The sequence below is a fragment of the Columba livia genome, chromosome 1, assembly GCF_036013475.1.
Source record: "Columba livia isolate bColLiv1 breed racing homer chromosome 1, bColLiv1.pat.W.v2, whole genome shotgun sequence".
In the NCBI taxonomy this organism is placed as follows: Eukaryota; Metazoa; Chordata; class Aves; order Columbiformes; family Columbidae; genus Columba; species Columba livia.
The window spans coordinates 208,292,331-208,310,422 of record NC_088602.1 but is presented as its reverse complement, the minus strand read 5'-3'; the positions used below and the strand labels follow the sequence as shown (position 1 = coordinate 208,310,422).

Genomic DNA, 18,092 nt, shown 5'->3' with positions numbered 1-18,092 from the left:
AGGGCAAGCTAATGGCTTGAATGAGGATCCAAGGACCTAAAGAGACCCCACTCTATGCCAACACAATCCAGCTCAAGCCACTTTGGGATGGCGTCTTTGCATTACCATCCTACCTTTTGTCGGACACTCAATATTTTGGGTTCCCAGCTCCCATAGGAGTCTGATATTGCACCTAAACCTACAGCATTGGGGTGCTCCTGTACCCTGTATACCCTATGAGGACAATTTTCTTGCCTCACACATACAGTCGATGGGTCAGCTTCAGCCCAGGACTCACTGTGGACCAGGAGCATTTTTCTTCCCATTTATGGGTCATCTGGCCCTTTTTATACCTTTGGGGTACCTGAAGTGTAAGCAGAAAGCAAGGAAATGTCCAAGCACTGGCAAGCTATGCATCTACGGTAAATAGAAGGTTCCATCTGAATCTGAGAAACTTCTTTACTTTGAGGTGACAGAGCCCTGGACCAGGCTGCCCAGAGAGGTTGTGGAGTCTCCTTCTCTGGAGACATTCAAACCCACCTGGACACCTTCCTGTGTGATCTGCTCTGGTGAACCTGCTTTAGCAGGTGGGTTGGACTGGGTGATCTCCAGAGGTCCCTTCCAACTCCATCCAGTGTGTGACTCTGTGAAATCTCTGCTTCCCTCAAGTGAGTGCTCCTGTACTGTTGGGACCTTGACTGCTCTCTGAAGGAAGATGTTTTGAGCCCTGAGACCAGTGGACACTTCCGCTCTTGACATTTCTTGCTCTTCTTGCCGTTCTGAATAAGATCATCCCGTAAATAGTGAATAAACGTGCCCTAAGGGACTTCTCAGGATAAATGCTATTTAGTGCTGCTAGGTTGCCATTTCCATTAAACCCTCAATATTTTTCCTGCCCACAATGTGATTGTCTTAGATCAGATTTATCTTCTTTTTGCTGCCCAGGCCCAGCTGAGCAGGAACGCTGGGTGTATGTTTACCGCGGCTGGTGTCCCACCCCTAAAGCACAGCAGCCGCTTCTTTTGAAGAACATACAAAGCAAGGAAGAGGAGCAATTGTTTGGGAGGAAGTTGAACCATAATGTAATAGACTCCCATGGGGATTACTATTAGTTATTATTTGTGTTGCTCTGGCATCTAACCAAGGTTGGAGCCCCGGTTAGAAGGGTGCTAGACCAGCCCGTAAATGAAGACAGCTCCTCTATCCAAAATCTATGCACTCTTGCATATAGAGACAGGTTACAAAATGTAACCAGGGTTGTTTCAGAGGCTTGTGGCTGAGCAAGGATTGGAGCCAGGACATAGTGCTTACAAGAGCATTCTTCCTCTTTGGGGTGAAATGGTGAAGGCTCCTCTACTTGTGCTGCTTGTGGATACATATAAGAGGCCACTGGGTAATAAATATACTGTGCTGGAGAATCCTGCACTAGGACAGCACTGGAAAAGGTCATCTCTCCCTGTTTGCACCTTTCATCAGTGATTCCTGTGATTATGTGTATTATTTTAAGGAGAGGAAGAGCAGAAGTTGTTGAAGAACAGAAGTTCTTCAAATGGAAACCAAGTCTCAGTGCTCTTGAAAAACAAAATAAAATAAACAAACAAACAAAAAAAAGAGTTAAATCGGATATTCTTTTCCTGTAAAACCAACTGTTTCGGGAGAGTTAAATAATGAGGCAATTATGAATTTGCCAACAATAGAAGTTGATCAGATTACACAGCCTGTAAAGCCAGATCGTCACTGGGGCCATTTGGTGGGAAAGAAACTCTGCGCCAGACAGTCTTTAAATAGTTTTGAATAGGAGGGAGGGTTAGCTGTGTCCTTCCCTTCCTAGGCTCTCCCCACCTAAAGAATTGCACCAAGCCTCCTGCCAAGTCCACTGCATCCACTCAGTGCCCAAAGGCTCAGCTCTCATGCACAACTATGTAAATATATGTAGGTGCACGCTTATATGCATGTATATATATAGAGCTCTGAATTATCCAGGAAGACTCCATCCTGAAGGAGGTGTGGGTGGAGACCTGAAAAAAAAAAAAAGGTGGGGCCCGAAATAGCATCGGCACACAAAGGATCCCAAGGAAATGTGGAGCCCTCCTTGAGACATGAACAGGAAATCTCCAGGCTGCTGGCTTGGTAACCCCGGCTAGCCAAGGTCATGGGCGACTGATCGTGGTGGAGAGACAGATCCTGCCATCCAGCTTGGCTCTTCTGCAGAAACATGAGGTGAGGGGTGTGTGGTGGCAGCTTTTATTTCATAGAATCACAGATTGGTTGGGGTTGGAAGGGACCTCTGGAGATCATCCAGTCCAACCCACCTCCTAAAGCAGGGATGATCCAGAGCAGATCACACAGGAATGTGTCCAGGTGGGTTTGAATGTCTCCAGAGAAGGAGACTCCACAACCTCTCTGGGCAGCCTGGGCCAGGCTCTGGCACCCTCGAAGTAGTTTCTCCTCATATTTGGATGAAACCTGCTATATTTCAGTCTGTACCCATTGCCCCTCAACCAATTGCTGGGCACCACTGAAAAGAGTCTGGTCCATCTTCTTGACACCCACCCTTATGTTGGTGAAGTTTTTCAGGTGTCCCAGACATGTCTGTAGAGTAACCTGTTCCCAGCATAGTGCAAATGAGCAGCAAAGCAGATGGCACTGGGGAGTGAGTATTTAACTAGGAATCACCCAAATCTTACCTAGAGATCTAGAGAGGCTGGGATGCTTGAAGGGGACCACCAGTGTCTCTTGGAGATGTCTGCTAACTCACTTGGCATCACTTGTGTGTTTAGCCACTTCGCATCACAGAACTTTTGAGTTTCGATGGAACAAAGATCATAAAATTCTAGAGTATCTCAAGTTGGAAGGGACCCATAAGGATCATCGAGCCCAAGACACGTTCAGCTTGTCATCTTTGGGTCCATCCTGGCTCAGTGTTGGGCAATGGGCTGGGGAAGGCAACGTGACTCTCAGCCCCGAAAAGGTTAAAATTAAAGTTGCTGGCTGGAGTGTTTAAATTTGGGTTGATCCGTCAAAGGCGCTGGGTACACAAGGCAGGGTGAGGCTTCAGCTCTTATCGCCTCTTTGCCATCGCTTTTCTGCTGTCCGATGACCAATGACCATTCTGCCCTGGAGTGGACAAGCATCCTTGAAAGCCTCAGGGGAGGGAACAGGCAGAGACAGGCAGGAGAGCGATTCCTGCTGTAAATCTTCTGGAGAAGAGGGGAGGAAAGGGAGGTGCAAGAAGTGCAGGACAACACTTTGCAGTACCATGTGCCAGCACAAACTGACCTTCCAGTCACCCATCTCTGTTTTATTTCCCCTTTCACCAGAGCTGCCTGTGACCAGGCTGAGGTCTCCTTATTCCTTTAGGTTTGGAGTGTCTCCTCTAAAGGTTGTAGCTTGGACCTTTTCCATGCTGGTCCTCCAGCAAATGTCCATCTCCAGTGGAGGTTGCCATCCTCAATCTTGGTGGCATAAGTTTGGGCATTTGATCGCTGCTGCCAATGCCACCTTTAATGCCCCTTCATGATCTGACTTGGTTGGGCTGTGAGGTCTCAAAGAAGCAAAAGGTCCCTATTTGGGCCTGGGGTTGACTCTTTCCCTTTAGGAAGAGCCCCCACCACAAGATTTGCTTCTCTCTCTTTCCTCATTGCAAGAGTTACTGTTTTCCTCATGAAAAGTGGGGGGATTGCTGCAAAATGTACCCACAGGAAATCATAGAACAGTTTGGGTTGAAGGGACCTTCAAAGCTCATCCAGTTCAACTCCTGCCATGAGCAGGGACATCTTCACCAGCTCAGGTTGCTCAGAGCCCCGTCCAGCCTGGCCTGGGATGTCTCCAGGTATGGTTCATCCACCACCTCTCTGGCCAACCTGGGCCAGAGTCTCACCACCCTCATTGTAAAAAAATTCTTCCTCATGTCTGGCCTGAATTTCCCCTCTTTCAGTTTAAAACCATCACCCCTTGTCCTATCGCAACAGGCCCTGCTAAAAAGCCTGTCCCAATCTTTCTTTTAGGTCCCTTTTAAGTACTGAAAGGTACTGAGATCTGCACATTTGTTGCTTTGTGAGACCCCTGTGGCTCTTGTCTCTCATGGATAGTCTAGACACATCGCTGATGCACCGGCGCCTAACTTGAGTGACATTAGATGTGACAACTTTTCCCTGGTGCTGGCCAGCTGGCAGAGGTTCAGACAGCAGGATGAGTAGCTCAAGGCCAACTCCTTCCCCGCATTGCTGAACATGAACCAAAACATGTACCCAACTGGCCGGAGAGGAGGGCAAGGTGATGAATTCAGTCTCCTGTGCCACCCAGAGAAGCTGCTTCTCACTGTGGATAAGCAAGCCCACCTTACCCTCTGTGCACTTGCCTATTACATAGAATATACTCTCCTAGAGCCACAAAGTTGGTAAAGGGTTTGGAGGGGAAGCCATATGAGGAGCAGATAAAGTCACTGGGTTTGCTCAGCCTGGAGGAGCCTGAGGGCAGAGCTCATGGGGCTGCAGCTTCATCACAAGGGGAGCAGGAGGGGCAGGGCTGAGCTCTTCTCTGTGGTGACCAGTGACAGAACCCAGGGAATGGCAGAAGATGTGCCAGGGGAGGGTCAGTTGGACATGAGGAAAAGGTTCTTCACCCAGAGGGTGCTGGACACTGTAACAGGCTCCACAGGGAGGTGTCACAGCCCCAAGCCTGACAGTGTTCAAGAAGAGACTGGACAATGTCCTCAGACACATGGTGTGAAGTGTGGGGTTGTCCTGTGCAGGGACAGCAGTTATACTCAACGATCCCTGTGTGTCCCTTCCAATTCAGGACATTCTGCAATTCTATGATTCTTAGAAGACAGCAGATGGACCCCACTACACTGTGTGACCACTCCCCAGTCCTGCAGTGGGGTCTGTCCCTTGTCTTCTCATAGTCTTGCCTTTCTCCACGTCAAAAACTGAGAAATTGGCAAGAGCTGACTATGTGACATCAAATCTGATTTCAATCAGAGTTTTCCACATCCAGGAAGCAGGAAAGACCAACCTTAGCTCGGGAGGCAGGCGTGCCCCATCCTCAATGTCTGGTGAGTGTAAGTGACATTTGGGGGCTTGTTTGTGTGAGGGCCATCACCAGAATTCTCCTGAATTAAGTTTCTTAGACTGCATCAGCTCCCCCTTGTCAGCTTTCAGAGCTAAGGAGACTTTAATTTGATTTAACCTACTTCATTTTGGCTATAATTAAACGAGGGCTGATTTAAAGCTGAACAAGAGTGGCCACCTGGTGGGTTGTGTGCACTTTAACTAATCCACTCTGAAATCATACCTTCTTTTAATTTTAGATTAATTTGCTTGAGTACTTCTGTGTAGACAAGCCATCAGGCTGAATAAGAATCATTCCTGTCTCCGGGGATCATGTCCTCACTCCTTCTCAAGTTTTCTGGAGTGGTCCTCCAGGAAAAGCCAGTAAGGGATGATTCATCTTTCTGGGGTGAAAAACATGAGGAGGAACTTCTGCTGTGCTTTCTTGAATAAATCTGTTCCCTCAGATGTCCCCATGCACCGAAAAGCAGCTCTGGGCTGGATAAAGGAGGTCAGATCTCCAGGAGTGGTTGCTGTGATGTGACAGTCCAGCCCTCCAGAGCAAACTGGTGGCTTTGGCCAAGTAGCTCTGGGCATTGGCTTCTCTAAAGGTCTCCTTCTCACCATCTTCCCAAGGCGTATGGAGCTCCTTACTGCTGAAGTCAACTTGTGGGCCAGCCTTCAACTCTCGCTGGAGGGAGGTGGTGGAGCTGGGTGGGCTCCTCATGGAGTCAAGGTGGCATTGCCAATCCAGTAGTCTTAGTCTTTTGGCCATTCTTGTGGACCTGAGATCCCTCTCCAAATCCAGACAAATCTAGTCTTTTCATCTATTCACTTTAAAAAAAAAAAAAAAAAAAAAAAAAAAAAAAAAAAAAAGTAAGAGTTTTAGCATTCAAGTTCACTAACAAAAGCCTGAAATTGCATCTTAAAGACTTACAACATGGAAGTTATACAAGAAAACCCCAAAATATTCTGTCTATAATAAAGTCATGGAGTCTTATGACATTCTTGTGATTTTTCAGTGTCATTTTGATTCATGGTCACTGTTTAGGGCCAGAAGTAGCTGGGCTTTACCTTGCTGCAGAGCGACTTTTGTGGCCCATTACTCAGTGTAAACCTTGAGTTTCTTCCAAAGTCCCTGGGTGACTTTTGCAGAAATAGAGGGGTCTCAGTGCTAAAATGTGGCAGACATCATGTCCTTCAGCCGATAAGTGATTGATACAGGGTTAGGCTGTACTGCCACAAATCTTGTTTCGAAGCAGCAAGGTCATCAGGGGGATAACTCCATGCTAACAGTGTAAAGGAGGCAGGGGAAGGGCAGGACCGTGGCTATGCTTCGTGCTTTGCAGAGTCTGGTTGGGCTGGGATGTGCAGATTTTTTGGCTCGTCCTCCCTGTGTTTCCGCTCCAGCAGCTCTGCTACCGTTTCCTGCATAATGGGGCATTTCTCTTCAGGCTGCAAAGAGTCCCTGGTTCATTTTGGAGCCTGGGAAAGGTGCGGGGCTGGAGCAGAGTCCCTTACAAATCCCGTCAACCCCTGATGGAAAGAGGATGTTTCCAGGCTCAGTTTTGAAAAATGTCTGTGGGTGGTGTGGATAGAGATGTGCACATGTGTCTGTGTTTGTTTGCCTCCTTGACAACCCCGTGTGGAGGATTTTGGAACCTTCATTTTCCACGTTGGTCTTCCTGTCTCCCGTTGATTATTTGTGCTTTTTTCCCTTCAGTTCTTAGATAGCTACAGACTTTCCATGGGGAGAGACATGGAGACAGTCCTAAATAGGATGTCCTATGTTTACCCCTAAGAGAGGCTGGATTGCTCCCACCACTGGCATCCCTGACCTCTGGCTGGAACTGGACATACATACTAATGGCACCACCTGGGATGGACCAGCTGAGTCCATTTGGGTGAAAATTGCCTCTGCTCACAGTTTTCTGGCAATAACCAGTCTTGTAGGAGAAATTCAGTGGAAGTCCAAACGTGGCATGAAAGTTAATTCAATGATGACGTTCTTGAGAAGATGGGAGTGAGGAGTGCTGAGATACTTTTGCTTCCTCAAATCCACTGGCTGGTCCTCTGGTTTTAAACTAAAGGAGGAAAGATTCAAGGGAAGAAATTGTTGACATTGAGGGTGGTGAGACCCTGGCCCAGGTTGGCCAGAGAGGTGGTGGATGCCCCATCCCTGGAGACATCCCAGGCCAGGCTGGACAGGGCTCTGAGCAACCTGAGCTGGTGAAGATGTCCCTGCTCATGGCAGGGGTGGCACTGGATGAGCTTTGAAGGTCCCTTCCAACCCAAACTGTTCTATGATTAGTAGAGCAAATGAACCCATTTCTACATACCCAAACTTGGTGTTCAGAAGGACCATAGAAAAGCAACATCAGGGCTGCAGGAGAAGAGGAGTGTGTCCAAACGGGGAGATGTGCCTTGGGATGATTATTTTTAATATTTGTCACACTTCCAAATGAAACAGCAGATGAGCTGAGCTGGCTCAAATACTTGCAGAAAGAGCTGATGGGGAATTTGTTAATGAAGCAGGTTTCTTGTCACGAAATGCCAGTTCATCAGAACCTGGATTTTGGAGATGCATTGCAGTCCTGGCAGAAAAGGCATCTCAGACTGCAGGTGGGTTTCTTGGTTGAAAACAAGCAGGTTTAAAGGATATTGTGTGAATAAAACAAAGTGAGGCAGATCTAACAGGAGGGATGAAGCAACCAAAGCCCACATGAGGTTTGGTTCAAGTGCTCCTCTCTGAGCTTCAGGATTACTTCTACTGGGTAAAATAGGGAGAACTTAAAATTTTCCCAAGTCTGAATTAAAGCAGAGAAGATTTTGGCTACTGTAGGGATGTGAGTGACTGCAAAATCCTGCAGACTGATTAGAGTCCTCAGGATGATGCTACAGGGACATGCCCCAAATCTCCAGCTGAGGGGTATCTCCAGGTTGGTAATGCAGCCATGCAGGAGGAAGCCCTGGATGTTCCTCTCAATCTGGAGATGGAGAAAAAACCCTGAGGTCTTGAAGCACATCCATTTCTATCCCTGTGTCTAGCCACAAAGGGCTTATTGGGTAAATCCTTCAGGATAGGATCTGTGGCTGTGGGTTCATTTCATCTGACAGCAGAGGACACTTGTCAGTATTACTGCCTTGATTTTGCCATCATTTTGCAAGATCTAAGCAACACTGATCTGAAGGGTCTTTCTAATAAACTCTGGTCATAGCAGGGTAAAGGAGGTTCCCTGCTAAAAACAAGCCTGGTAGCTTTAAATCAAAGTGCAGACATACTCATTTCCTTCCCAACTGATGCTATAACACTAATTAGATCCAGCCGTTAGGCTTAATCTTTAATATTTTGCAGTGCAATTCTATCAAGACCATTCTGCAGACGTTTTTCTTGTGGTAGGCTTTTGGAGAGGACAGACATCCTTGCACTGGATAATTGGACTAATGGATTAGAGTTTGAAAATGCTCTTAGACCTTTCCCCATCTTCTCACCCAGGAAGCCAAGTTGGTCTTTGGCCGGGATGAAACCATTGCATAATGTTGATGGTGAGACTGGCAGCAAAGGGGTTGGGTGATGCCAGTTTGGAATCGTATTTTCTGGCATGGAGAATGTCTTTTTACAAGGGCAAAGGGTGGTGTGCATGCTAACAGCATCCTCACACCACATCCCTCCCTGAAACCTCAGCAGATAGCTGGGGAGGATGGTGCTGCTTGGAGCCCATCTTTCCCTAAGCAGATGGGAGAGACCCTCTACACAGGCAAAATGTTTAAAAACCTATGAGGTAACTATTCGGTAGCCAAGCTTAATTCCAGGACAAATAACACCGTTCTGTGATATTCTGCCAATCTGATCGCTCTCACAGTTTTAAAAGGAGGTGACAAATTTCCTGTCCTGTGCAGCAATGGATCTCTGCTCCAGCTCGGACACGGCTGCATTGCGGCGGGTGGATAAAACCCTTCTTTTGCCTGGGAGCCTCTTGTGATGCAAAGAGACCAGGAGCCTCCTCACTCACTTTGGCACACGCTTTCCCCCAGCAAAGGCCACCCCTGAACCCTCAGCCCACGCTTTCCCTTTGATAAACACAACCCGTGTCCCCTAGTTAATCAGGAAAAGCTGCAAAAAAGGGGAGGAAAATAGGAACTTCCTCAGTCCTGGCTCACATCCCTTCCCCTTCCCTGGGTTGCTCAGGCTCCTGAGGTTTCTCATCCCGCCTTGGGAGGAGCAGGAGCCGGCTGGCGTAAGACTTCGAGCCGGGCTTAGCCTGCCAGCATGGGGTGTGTCACCCACCATTTCCTAAGTTATTCTTTTGGGTTTCCTTTTCTCACTATTAATAGATTTTCAGCCAATCTGAGCTGTTTCAACAAGGTGGATGGGGGGGGCGCTGGGGGAGGAGGCGTTACCAAAATAGGAAGCGGGAAGCTGTTGGGCAGGGAATTAATCAGAGGAGATGCATGGAGAGGTGGTGGCTTCGGGGGGGCTGATGGGAGGAGGGACGGGACATGTCCTTTCGCTTTGCGTTTTGCGTGAGTTTGCTTCTCCTTTTGTGCTCCAAGTCATGACCTGAGCATCTTCCTCAGCCTGCAAAACACAATGCATCTATTGTAGAATCATAGAATCATTTTGGTTGGAAAAGACCCTCAAGATCATTGAGTCCAAACATTACCTAACACTGGCATCAAACCACATTCCTAAGAACCTCATCTACGTATGTTTTAAACTCCTCCAGGGATGGTGACTCCACCGCTGCCCTGGGCAGCCTGTTCCAATGTCCGACAGCCCTTTCCAGGAAAAAAATTGTCCTAATATCCAATCTAAACTTCCCCTGGTGCAACTTGAGGCCGTTTCCTCTGGTCCTGGCCCTTGTTCCTTGGGAGCAGAGCCCAACCCCCCCTGGCTCCAAGCTCCTTTCAGGCAGTTCAGAGATCAGAAGGTCTCCCCTCAGCTCCTGTTCTGCATCTGAACCCCCCAGGTCCCTCAGCCGCTCCCATCACACTTGTGCTCCAGCCCCTTCCCCAGCTTCGTTTCCCTTCTCTCAACTCGCTCGAGCACCTCAAGGCCTTTCTTGGTGTGAGGGGCCCAAAACTGATGCCAAGATTTGAGGTTTAGCCTCACCAGTGGGAAATAAGATAACAACCATATCACTTCATGGAATGGCTGGTGGTGGTGCACAGCAGCTGAAAATTGTGGACCTCAACAGATATTGGAAGGAACTAAATTGGCACAAACCAGAACACCTTCCCTTTTACATTCTGGGTGGCTTTACACATCCCAGCAGCTCCTGACCAAAGCATTCCTTGTCCAGAAGGTCCCACAGCAGCAAGAACCGACAGTGGCACTTGCAGCCTCCCAAATATTGCTCACGGCGGGGCTGAACAAGCCCATCTTGATAGCCAGCAACAAGGGAAAGTTCTTTCCGCTCCGGGGCTGTCCCCATCGCAGAGACGCTGTATCACAGGCACAGTCATGGGATACACATATCCGGAAATTAAATCATGTTTTTGCAGCGGACTCATTTCCCCCGGGTTGTTTGGCCGCCATGCACACGGATGCATGTGTGGAGGGCTTGCACCTTCCTCCTGTGGGCTACCCCACGCCCAACACAGAATTGGAAGGATTTGGGGCCTGCTTATACGTTCAAGAGGAGAGTTGCAGACCAAAGCATTAGATTCACTGCAACCAGTGCTGTCAAAATACACCAGTAGCTGCTGCGTTACTCTCATTTTCCTTAAAATAAGGAATTGATGACGGTCCAAAAAGTGAAATCAAATGAGTGGCCTTGCCCTGCCAAAACACACCTAGAAGGGTGAGGGGCGGGTAGTTTATTCTGCCTTATGTAAAACAGGGTGAGGGACTCTGGTTGAAATTCAAATGAACTTTCTTTTGGAAAAAAAAAACACTCCCCCATTAAGGGAGTGATAGCTTAGAGGACCTTTCCTCCATCCTCCTTCTCTTCCATAGCATGCATTAAATCCTTTTATCTCCAGAGCTTACAGCGTGAAAGGATCATTTGTTTCCTGCAAAAGGACGTACGGTATCTTTTGTGAGCAATTTTCATGCTAAAGGGGCACCAAACATAATCCTGTCCTGGATGTTATTACCATCAGTCTATGGTTACAGGGGTTTTTTTCCTCCTTCAACCAGATCCTTCTTGTTTCTTCTGTTGAGGACAGTCGCCAGGCAATACTGGCTACCAGCCCAGGCAAACAGGGGCTCATTACCAGCTATTACCCCTGGGTCCGCTGCCGAGATTTGGCATCGCTGGTTGGTTGGGGAGGAAGAGATAAATAATAGTTCTCTGGCATTTGAAAGAGATACAGCACGTGTGGAAAGAAAACGGAGAGTCCTTGCAGTGCTCTCGCTGCTTGTTCTGTGTTTGTTTCTGCTTTGGAATTAAGCATTTGCAAGGCTTCTGAAAATGAGAGCGATGAGTTTTCATAACTCAGGACTTCTGCAGGCAGTGAACCTGCAAGACACCAAAAAATGCAATTTGTTTTTCTTCAGGATAAACAAAATAGATTTTTTCCCCAATGCTGCAATGAGACAGAGTCCCTGGACAAACAACTCATATTAAGCCCAGAGCAATAAAACTGCAGAAAGGTGTGCAGCCCCATGAGTGCAGTAGCATCTGGCTCCTTGTGCAACAGCAGTGAGAAGAACAGTTTAATTTAATGCAACTGGAGAGCGAAGGTAAATTTTGCTGACAAATGGGTGCCCAAAAATCTCTGGGATGGGTGTTGGGATGGATAGGGGTGCCGATCCTCCATGGAAGAAGGATGTCACTCAGATGTAGACATGGATGCTGTGGGTCCAGCCCATCATGGTGCACGCTGTCTCGAAGAGTGGCAGGTTTGCAACCTGCCTGGATTTCCTTTTCCCATGACCATCTGCATGGCTGCTGTTCACCACAGCCATTGCAATTCAGCCAGCAACAATGATTCTTTGAAACAGTCTGATTTGAGGCAAGCAAACTGTGGAAGATGAAAGAGAGAAAGGGAAAATTTAGTAGCATCTCAGCTGAGCTGGAGTGGAGGTTATTAAAAAATGTCACCTTCAGAACAAGTTTGAGAAGGGAGATCTTTTGCAAAAGGCTTCCCAGTAGTTCCATCCAGCCTGATACATCAGGAGTGGGATCTTAAGGAGGGAATGGTGTGATGGAGTGTTTTCTGGTTCATATATCATTTGTGTTGCCACTTGCCAAAGGGATGCAGGTCATTACTCACCAAAGGAGAGTGATTTCTATCTCTGTGGAATTTAGCATAGCTTGACCTCATTCAGGCCCATGTAGTAGGATGGATGGCATCGTACCTGCCAGCGTGGTCAGCACTCATTGAATGCATCTATCCATCCATCCATCCATCCATTCATCCATCTATCCATCCATCCATCCATCCACCCATCCATCCATCCACCCACCCATCCATCCCCCTGCATGATGGTTCACCACTTCCAAGCAGGAGTGTGCTGTCTCCTCAAGTTACTTTGAGCCCACTTAAATCATTGGTCCTGGCTTAATGAGGAAGAATAAATTGATCTTTTAACATCTCTTGACCTTAGCAGGAGAGGAGCACTAGAAGTGAATACAGAGAAATGGAAAGAAAAAATGCCAGTAAGCTTTGTGGGCATCAGCTTGAGTCTTGCTTTTTTTTCCCAGTTTCTTTTTTGGACTGTATCACCCTGTGTCCCTTGAAAGAGACCCCACTACCACCCCAGCCAGGGCAAGTCTGAAAGATCACACCAGATTTCTCCATCAGCAGAACAACCCCTTGCTTTGTGTTTTTTCCCCCCATTTTTTTCTAGAAGTGGTAAAAAGGTATCTGCAGCTCCCCAAGGTGGGATGGGGAAGTGCTGGGGCATGGACATTGGTTCTTGGTTCACAGGGTCCTGGCTGACCACCGAGGCTGGTCCTGATCCAAAGACGGACCTGCCACTTTCTCTTTTGGACTGAGCTGGATTTAATTGTCTTTTCTACCTCTCCTTTTGTGCATGTTTGCCTCCTGCTTCTCTGTGATGGGCCTGGGGCATAAAAAGAAAGTGAGAGCAGTGGGGGATTGTCTTCACCTTCCTTCCAAACCTTTCTTTATTTACATCTCCCTTATATAATTTCTGGTTTTAGGATATTTTTTTTTTCCTCCTTTGTCAAAATCACTGTCAAACTCTTACAGCCCTGTTTAAGGGATAGACCCATTTTGTGGCTAACTGGATGCCTGGTCTCTAGCTTGGTGCAACCATCACTGAAGATTTAAGCCAGGCAAGTTGATAATACAGCTAAGGAGGTGGCTAGATAAAAATTCCCTCCAGTCTTTTGCACTTGGGTTTCCTCTGCTAGGTGCCTATGTTTTGCTTCCTTACCTCTTCTAATGCAGACAGCGGTCATCTATAGGAAATATGACTTAGAATCACAGAATAGTTTGGGTTGGAAGGGACCTTCACAGCTCACCCAGTTCCCGCCCTGCCATGAGCAGGGACATCTTCACCAGCTCAGGTTGCTCAGAGCCCTGTCCAGCCTGGTCTGGCACGTCTCCAGGGATGGGGCATCCAACACTGCTCTGGGAAACTTGGGCCAGTGTTCTAGCACATTTATTGTGAAAAATTGCCTCCCCAAATTTCTCTCTACAAACACTCTTTTCCCACAGATGTAGTAGGGATAGTTTATCTCAAGTCCAGGGTTTCCTAAGATAATTCATGTTGCTAGTTCCAATTAAACTCACATGTTAATGGTGCTTTCAGATTTGGCAGCTGGTGGAGAAACAGGAATAAGAACAGTGTTTCAGGAGGGGGTCTGCACATCTTTTCTCCTGGGTCTACCTTTCCTTGTTGAGATCCCTATGCAGAACCCAACTGTAGACCTCCTCCAAACCCATCCTGTCCCCAGGCAGCTCCCATGGGACCCCAACCTGCTGCAGGATCACAAACCTCACTCTCCAGGTCTCAGAAACTCAGTCTCTGAAGCACAAACAGAGCTAGTGAACAGCTTCTGTGAGAGAAAATGTTTTGCCGGTATGCCAGCATAGAGGAACAAACCAGGTTTCTGGAGAGTAGCAGTAGGATACAGCTAAAAATCAAAGTATGGAAGTGTGACTCCTGTTTTGGAAGGCTGGAAATAATACACGAATGCCTCATGGGGCAAAGATATAGCCTTCTTCCGCATAGTCATCAAATGAAAGAACCTCCCTCTCAAAAAGAGGAAAAAATTCAGGTTGCTTTCTTGACTCCAGACGGATTCACTGGTGAAGCGGCTCAGTGCAGCCCATGGTTCCTGAAAGGTGAAAAATTGGTTGTACCTTTCCTGGGGTGAATCTGAGAATGTGCCAAGGGCTCGAGATTACCATATGCATTGGAGGGAAAACTATGTCAGTGGTAATTGGTGAAACTCCTGCAGTGATTACAAACAGAAAAATGGGCCCAAGGTTTTATATCCAGTCTAGTAGTGAATATACCAGGTTTTAGCATTACGGAACATTGTGATCTTTTGTCTGGCAAACTGTTCTTCAGCTGTATCCCTCACTGAGAAACAACTTAATAATCTGAACATTTAAAGTATTCTTCAGAAACCAACTGCAGATCGCCTTATGTATGATAATGTGGGATGATAACTGAGCAATGGACAACTCTCTTTTATTCAAGACCAAGCTTTTCCCCACTTAGATAATATCGTCTCTTGGTAAAATACTTCACGGATTTCCTCAAAAACAAATAAGCCATCTTAAAGTAGAATTTCTATGTGGTGTACAAATGCAGGGTAAAGACCATGTAAAAACACATGGGAATTTGATGGTTCAGAGGGTGGCACTAGGGATTTGCATGGCACATACAGATGAAGCCCTTCATTTTCCTGGCTTCCTTCCTTTTCCTAAATGCATTTTTTTCTTCTTCTTCTTCTTTTATTTTTTAAGACTACCCTTTGAAAGTGAACATTGACTTTAAACATCTTTGTGTGACCTTCTCAGAATAGTAAAATAATCAGCTAAACAAGCACGTGATTGTAGATAGGTGATAATATTTGCAATGGTAGCTGAACTGAACATCCTTAAAATTAAAATCACGCAGCTCCAAGTAGATGCTTTTTGTATTTATTGGCAAACTCTGCCCAGTGGTGACCCATTCTTTCAGAGCAAGTATAAGAAATACTGTTTCCACACTTCATCCAACTGGGAATTTCAGTCTGTACAAAGTTTCGTAGAATGAGATTAATGTCTTGGGTTGGAAGGGACCGTTGAAGATCATCTAGTCCAACCCCTTGCCATGGGCAGGGACATCTTCCCCCAGATCAGGTTGCTCAGAGCCCTTTGTTTCGGGCATGATTTGCAGCACTTTGCACAAGAGCTGGTGCTCCTCCATTCTGAGGGAGACCAGCCTTCCGGGAACCATCAGGTCCTGCCCTCCTGCTCACCCTCCAACCCCTGAAGTCCTGTGAGTTTGAGTACATTTGTCATGAAGGTTTCTCAGGCTTCCTCTGCCTTCTTCTCTTCCTCCTCCTCTGCTCTCCTTTCTGCTGGACATGGTGATACCAGAACGTGGCATTTGCTATGAGCTTGGAGAGCATGAGACAAGCTCTGAGTGAATGACTAATTGTTTCTGGTGAGCATTTATTTCTACAAATACCTGTTCAGGGTGGAAACCAAGGGTAGTTTCTTTAGTTTAAAGTTTATCTTGGCGTTTTTACTTTTCCCTAGGTGTCAGCTCTCAAGATGTTACAGATGCCCCAGGAGGACAGGGGCAGAAACTCACAACTACAGACACCAGCAAGACACAACAGACCACCCCTACAAACAAGGCAGAAAACCCACCATCCAAACCTACGGTGCCACCTTTCATAGTTCAAGGGATCACTTCTACAAGCAAGCCAGGAAATCCACCACCCAACTCTGTGATATCACCCACCACTGTTCAAAGGACAACCCCTACAAGCAACCCACCATCCACTCATCCAGCGTCACCTGCTGCAACTCAAGGGACCACCTCTACAAGCAAGCCGGGAAATCCACCACCCAGCCCCTCAACATCATCACCCCACCTGTCTCAGAAGGTGGGATCTTCACCCAGCTCTGAACCCTCAACAACCACCACTGCTGCAGCCTCCGTTGTGGCCCAGCAGCAGACCAGCCCTACAGCCAGGTTGGGAAGCTCAGCAACCACCACTACTGCAAGTCCCATCCCCACAAATGGGAGCAGCCCTCCAGCCACCTCAAGAGATCCAGGGACTGTGGTCGCACCCCCTCCCAGTGGGAAACCTCAGGGAGGACAGCCTTCAAACCAGTTGAGCAGCACCACTGTGAGCACCAGTGTCACAACAAGCAGCCCTCACCCTGGGCTCAAGAACTATAGTGTCCCTCCTCCCACATTAGTCATCAAGCAGCCTTCCTCTTCTCCTAGTTCTCCAGTCTCTTCCACCAGACCTGGGAGCACCCACACTTCTGGTACCTCTGGTGATGGATCTGTCTCTACTAGTAAAGCGTCTCTGACTTTACCACCTGGCAGCATCAACAATGTCTCTGAGGCAGTCACCACGCCGACTGTTGGAGCAGGTACCAGAAGACAAGAACCTTGATTTCTTGGGTTGGGAAGCCCTTCTGTAATCTTTTCCTTTGGCTACTCTAAATATCTCCTGTCATTAGGGGGTGTCATTATGTCATCACCTTGTCCCATTTTAGGACTTTCCAGCATAGTTACCTCCATAACAAATGGGTGTTTTGGTCCCTGCTGTCATCAGTGGAGGTCGAGTCAATGCAGTTAGTGAAATTGGAGGTAAACATGAATCAACTGTCAAAGCATAGATATTGGCTTTTGGATGGACCAAACTGTGCCCAAAGCACCATCAAGGGCAATGACTCGATCTTTAGTGACTGCAAGAGGGACCCAGCAGCAATGAGTTTGGAGGTGGAGTGTGACATTTTACAATGTCAGTGAATGAGATGGACAGCACCTCAAATGCTGACTCTAGAAGATCCCTCATATGGCTGACAGCTTAGTGAAGGCTGTCTGGGCTGTCATAGAAAATAAGCTTTAGATGACTAAGGAGATTTTGTGGCTAAACTCAGTCTACAACCTCTAAAGGGTCTAAGCAGTTGGGTAGGATATTCATCATTGCTGTGGGCTTTTGGCTGCTGACTTTTGTTTGAGCAGCATTACGAGCATCCACGTGGTGTTTAGGATCTTGCTGAACACCGTTAACATGTTTCCTCTAGACTTCTAGAGCTTTCTAGAGCCATGCTGGTTCATAACTGTCGTGGTGAGGCACAGTCTCTGGTCCCCACTGGCATTTTGTCTGGTAGCATTTACAGAGAAGCAATCACACTGTGGGGCTGTGAGGGCTCCCTGGAACCTTCCAGATTTGGATGGGGTTGTGGGTTCAGCTCACATCCGGCTCTGAATAAAAGCTGTGATGACACTGAACTCCTTCATTATCATTGTCTGGAGAAGGTTGTACTTGACCCAATTTCCAGCTACCTGCCATACAGAAGCTACTCAAAAAACCATCTCCTTCCCTCCTCAGCCTTACAGGTCCTCCTTGCTATCAGCACCATGAAATGAGCCAAGGTCTTAATGCAAGATCATCTTCACTGGCTTCATCAAAGCCATGTTTTGAGCTTGACAGCAGATATAGATATATATATATATACATATAGGTGAAATGGGTGTCTTCATGAAGGATGTTTCTTTACCCTCCTGCTCCACAGGACTGTTGTCCATTAAAGGATGATATATGAAATCATGTTCATTCAAGTTTGGCATCAAGCACTGAGCTTGAATAGGTTTTGAAAAACCCTTTATATTTAATAAAAAGGTGACATAATGCAAAAGAAACAGATGGCTTTGAAATTAATTCTCTTCTGGAGCCTTCAGAACATGCCTGGGAGAGAAATATCCCTCATATTTTCTGTGGAAGAGGCAGCAGTCCCAAAACAGGCTGAGAACAGGATGTGGTGTTTCAGTTCTCCTTAACGCCATTTAAGGATCAGTTAGGAACCCAGGGGTGGAGATCCAGTCCTTCAAAAGGACTTGGGGAGGCAAGAGGTTCCTATGCTCCTTGCACTACTCCCATTGCACAAGAAACTCTAAGA

General features: G+C 47.1%; 1 protein-coding gene across 3 annotated transcripts in view; it reads left to right on the top strand.

Annotated features, from left to right (window-relative positions):
• Positions 1–18,092, top strand: part of PODXL (podocalyxin like) — a 49,759-nt gene that overhangs the window by 16,050 nt on the left and 15,617 nt on the right. For all 3 annotated transcript variants that reach the window (XM_065049317.1, XM_065049319.1, XM_065049318.1), the window contains exon 2: positions 15,705–16,556. In XM_065049317.1, the coding sequence (XP_064905389.1) occupies positions 15,705–16,556 (852 nt within the window). The remainder of the gene's footprint in view (positions 1–15,704; positions 16,557–18,092) is intronic.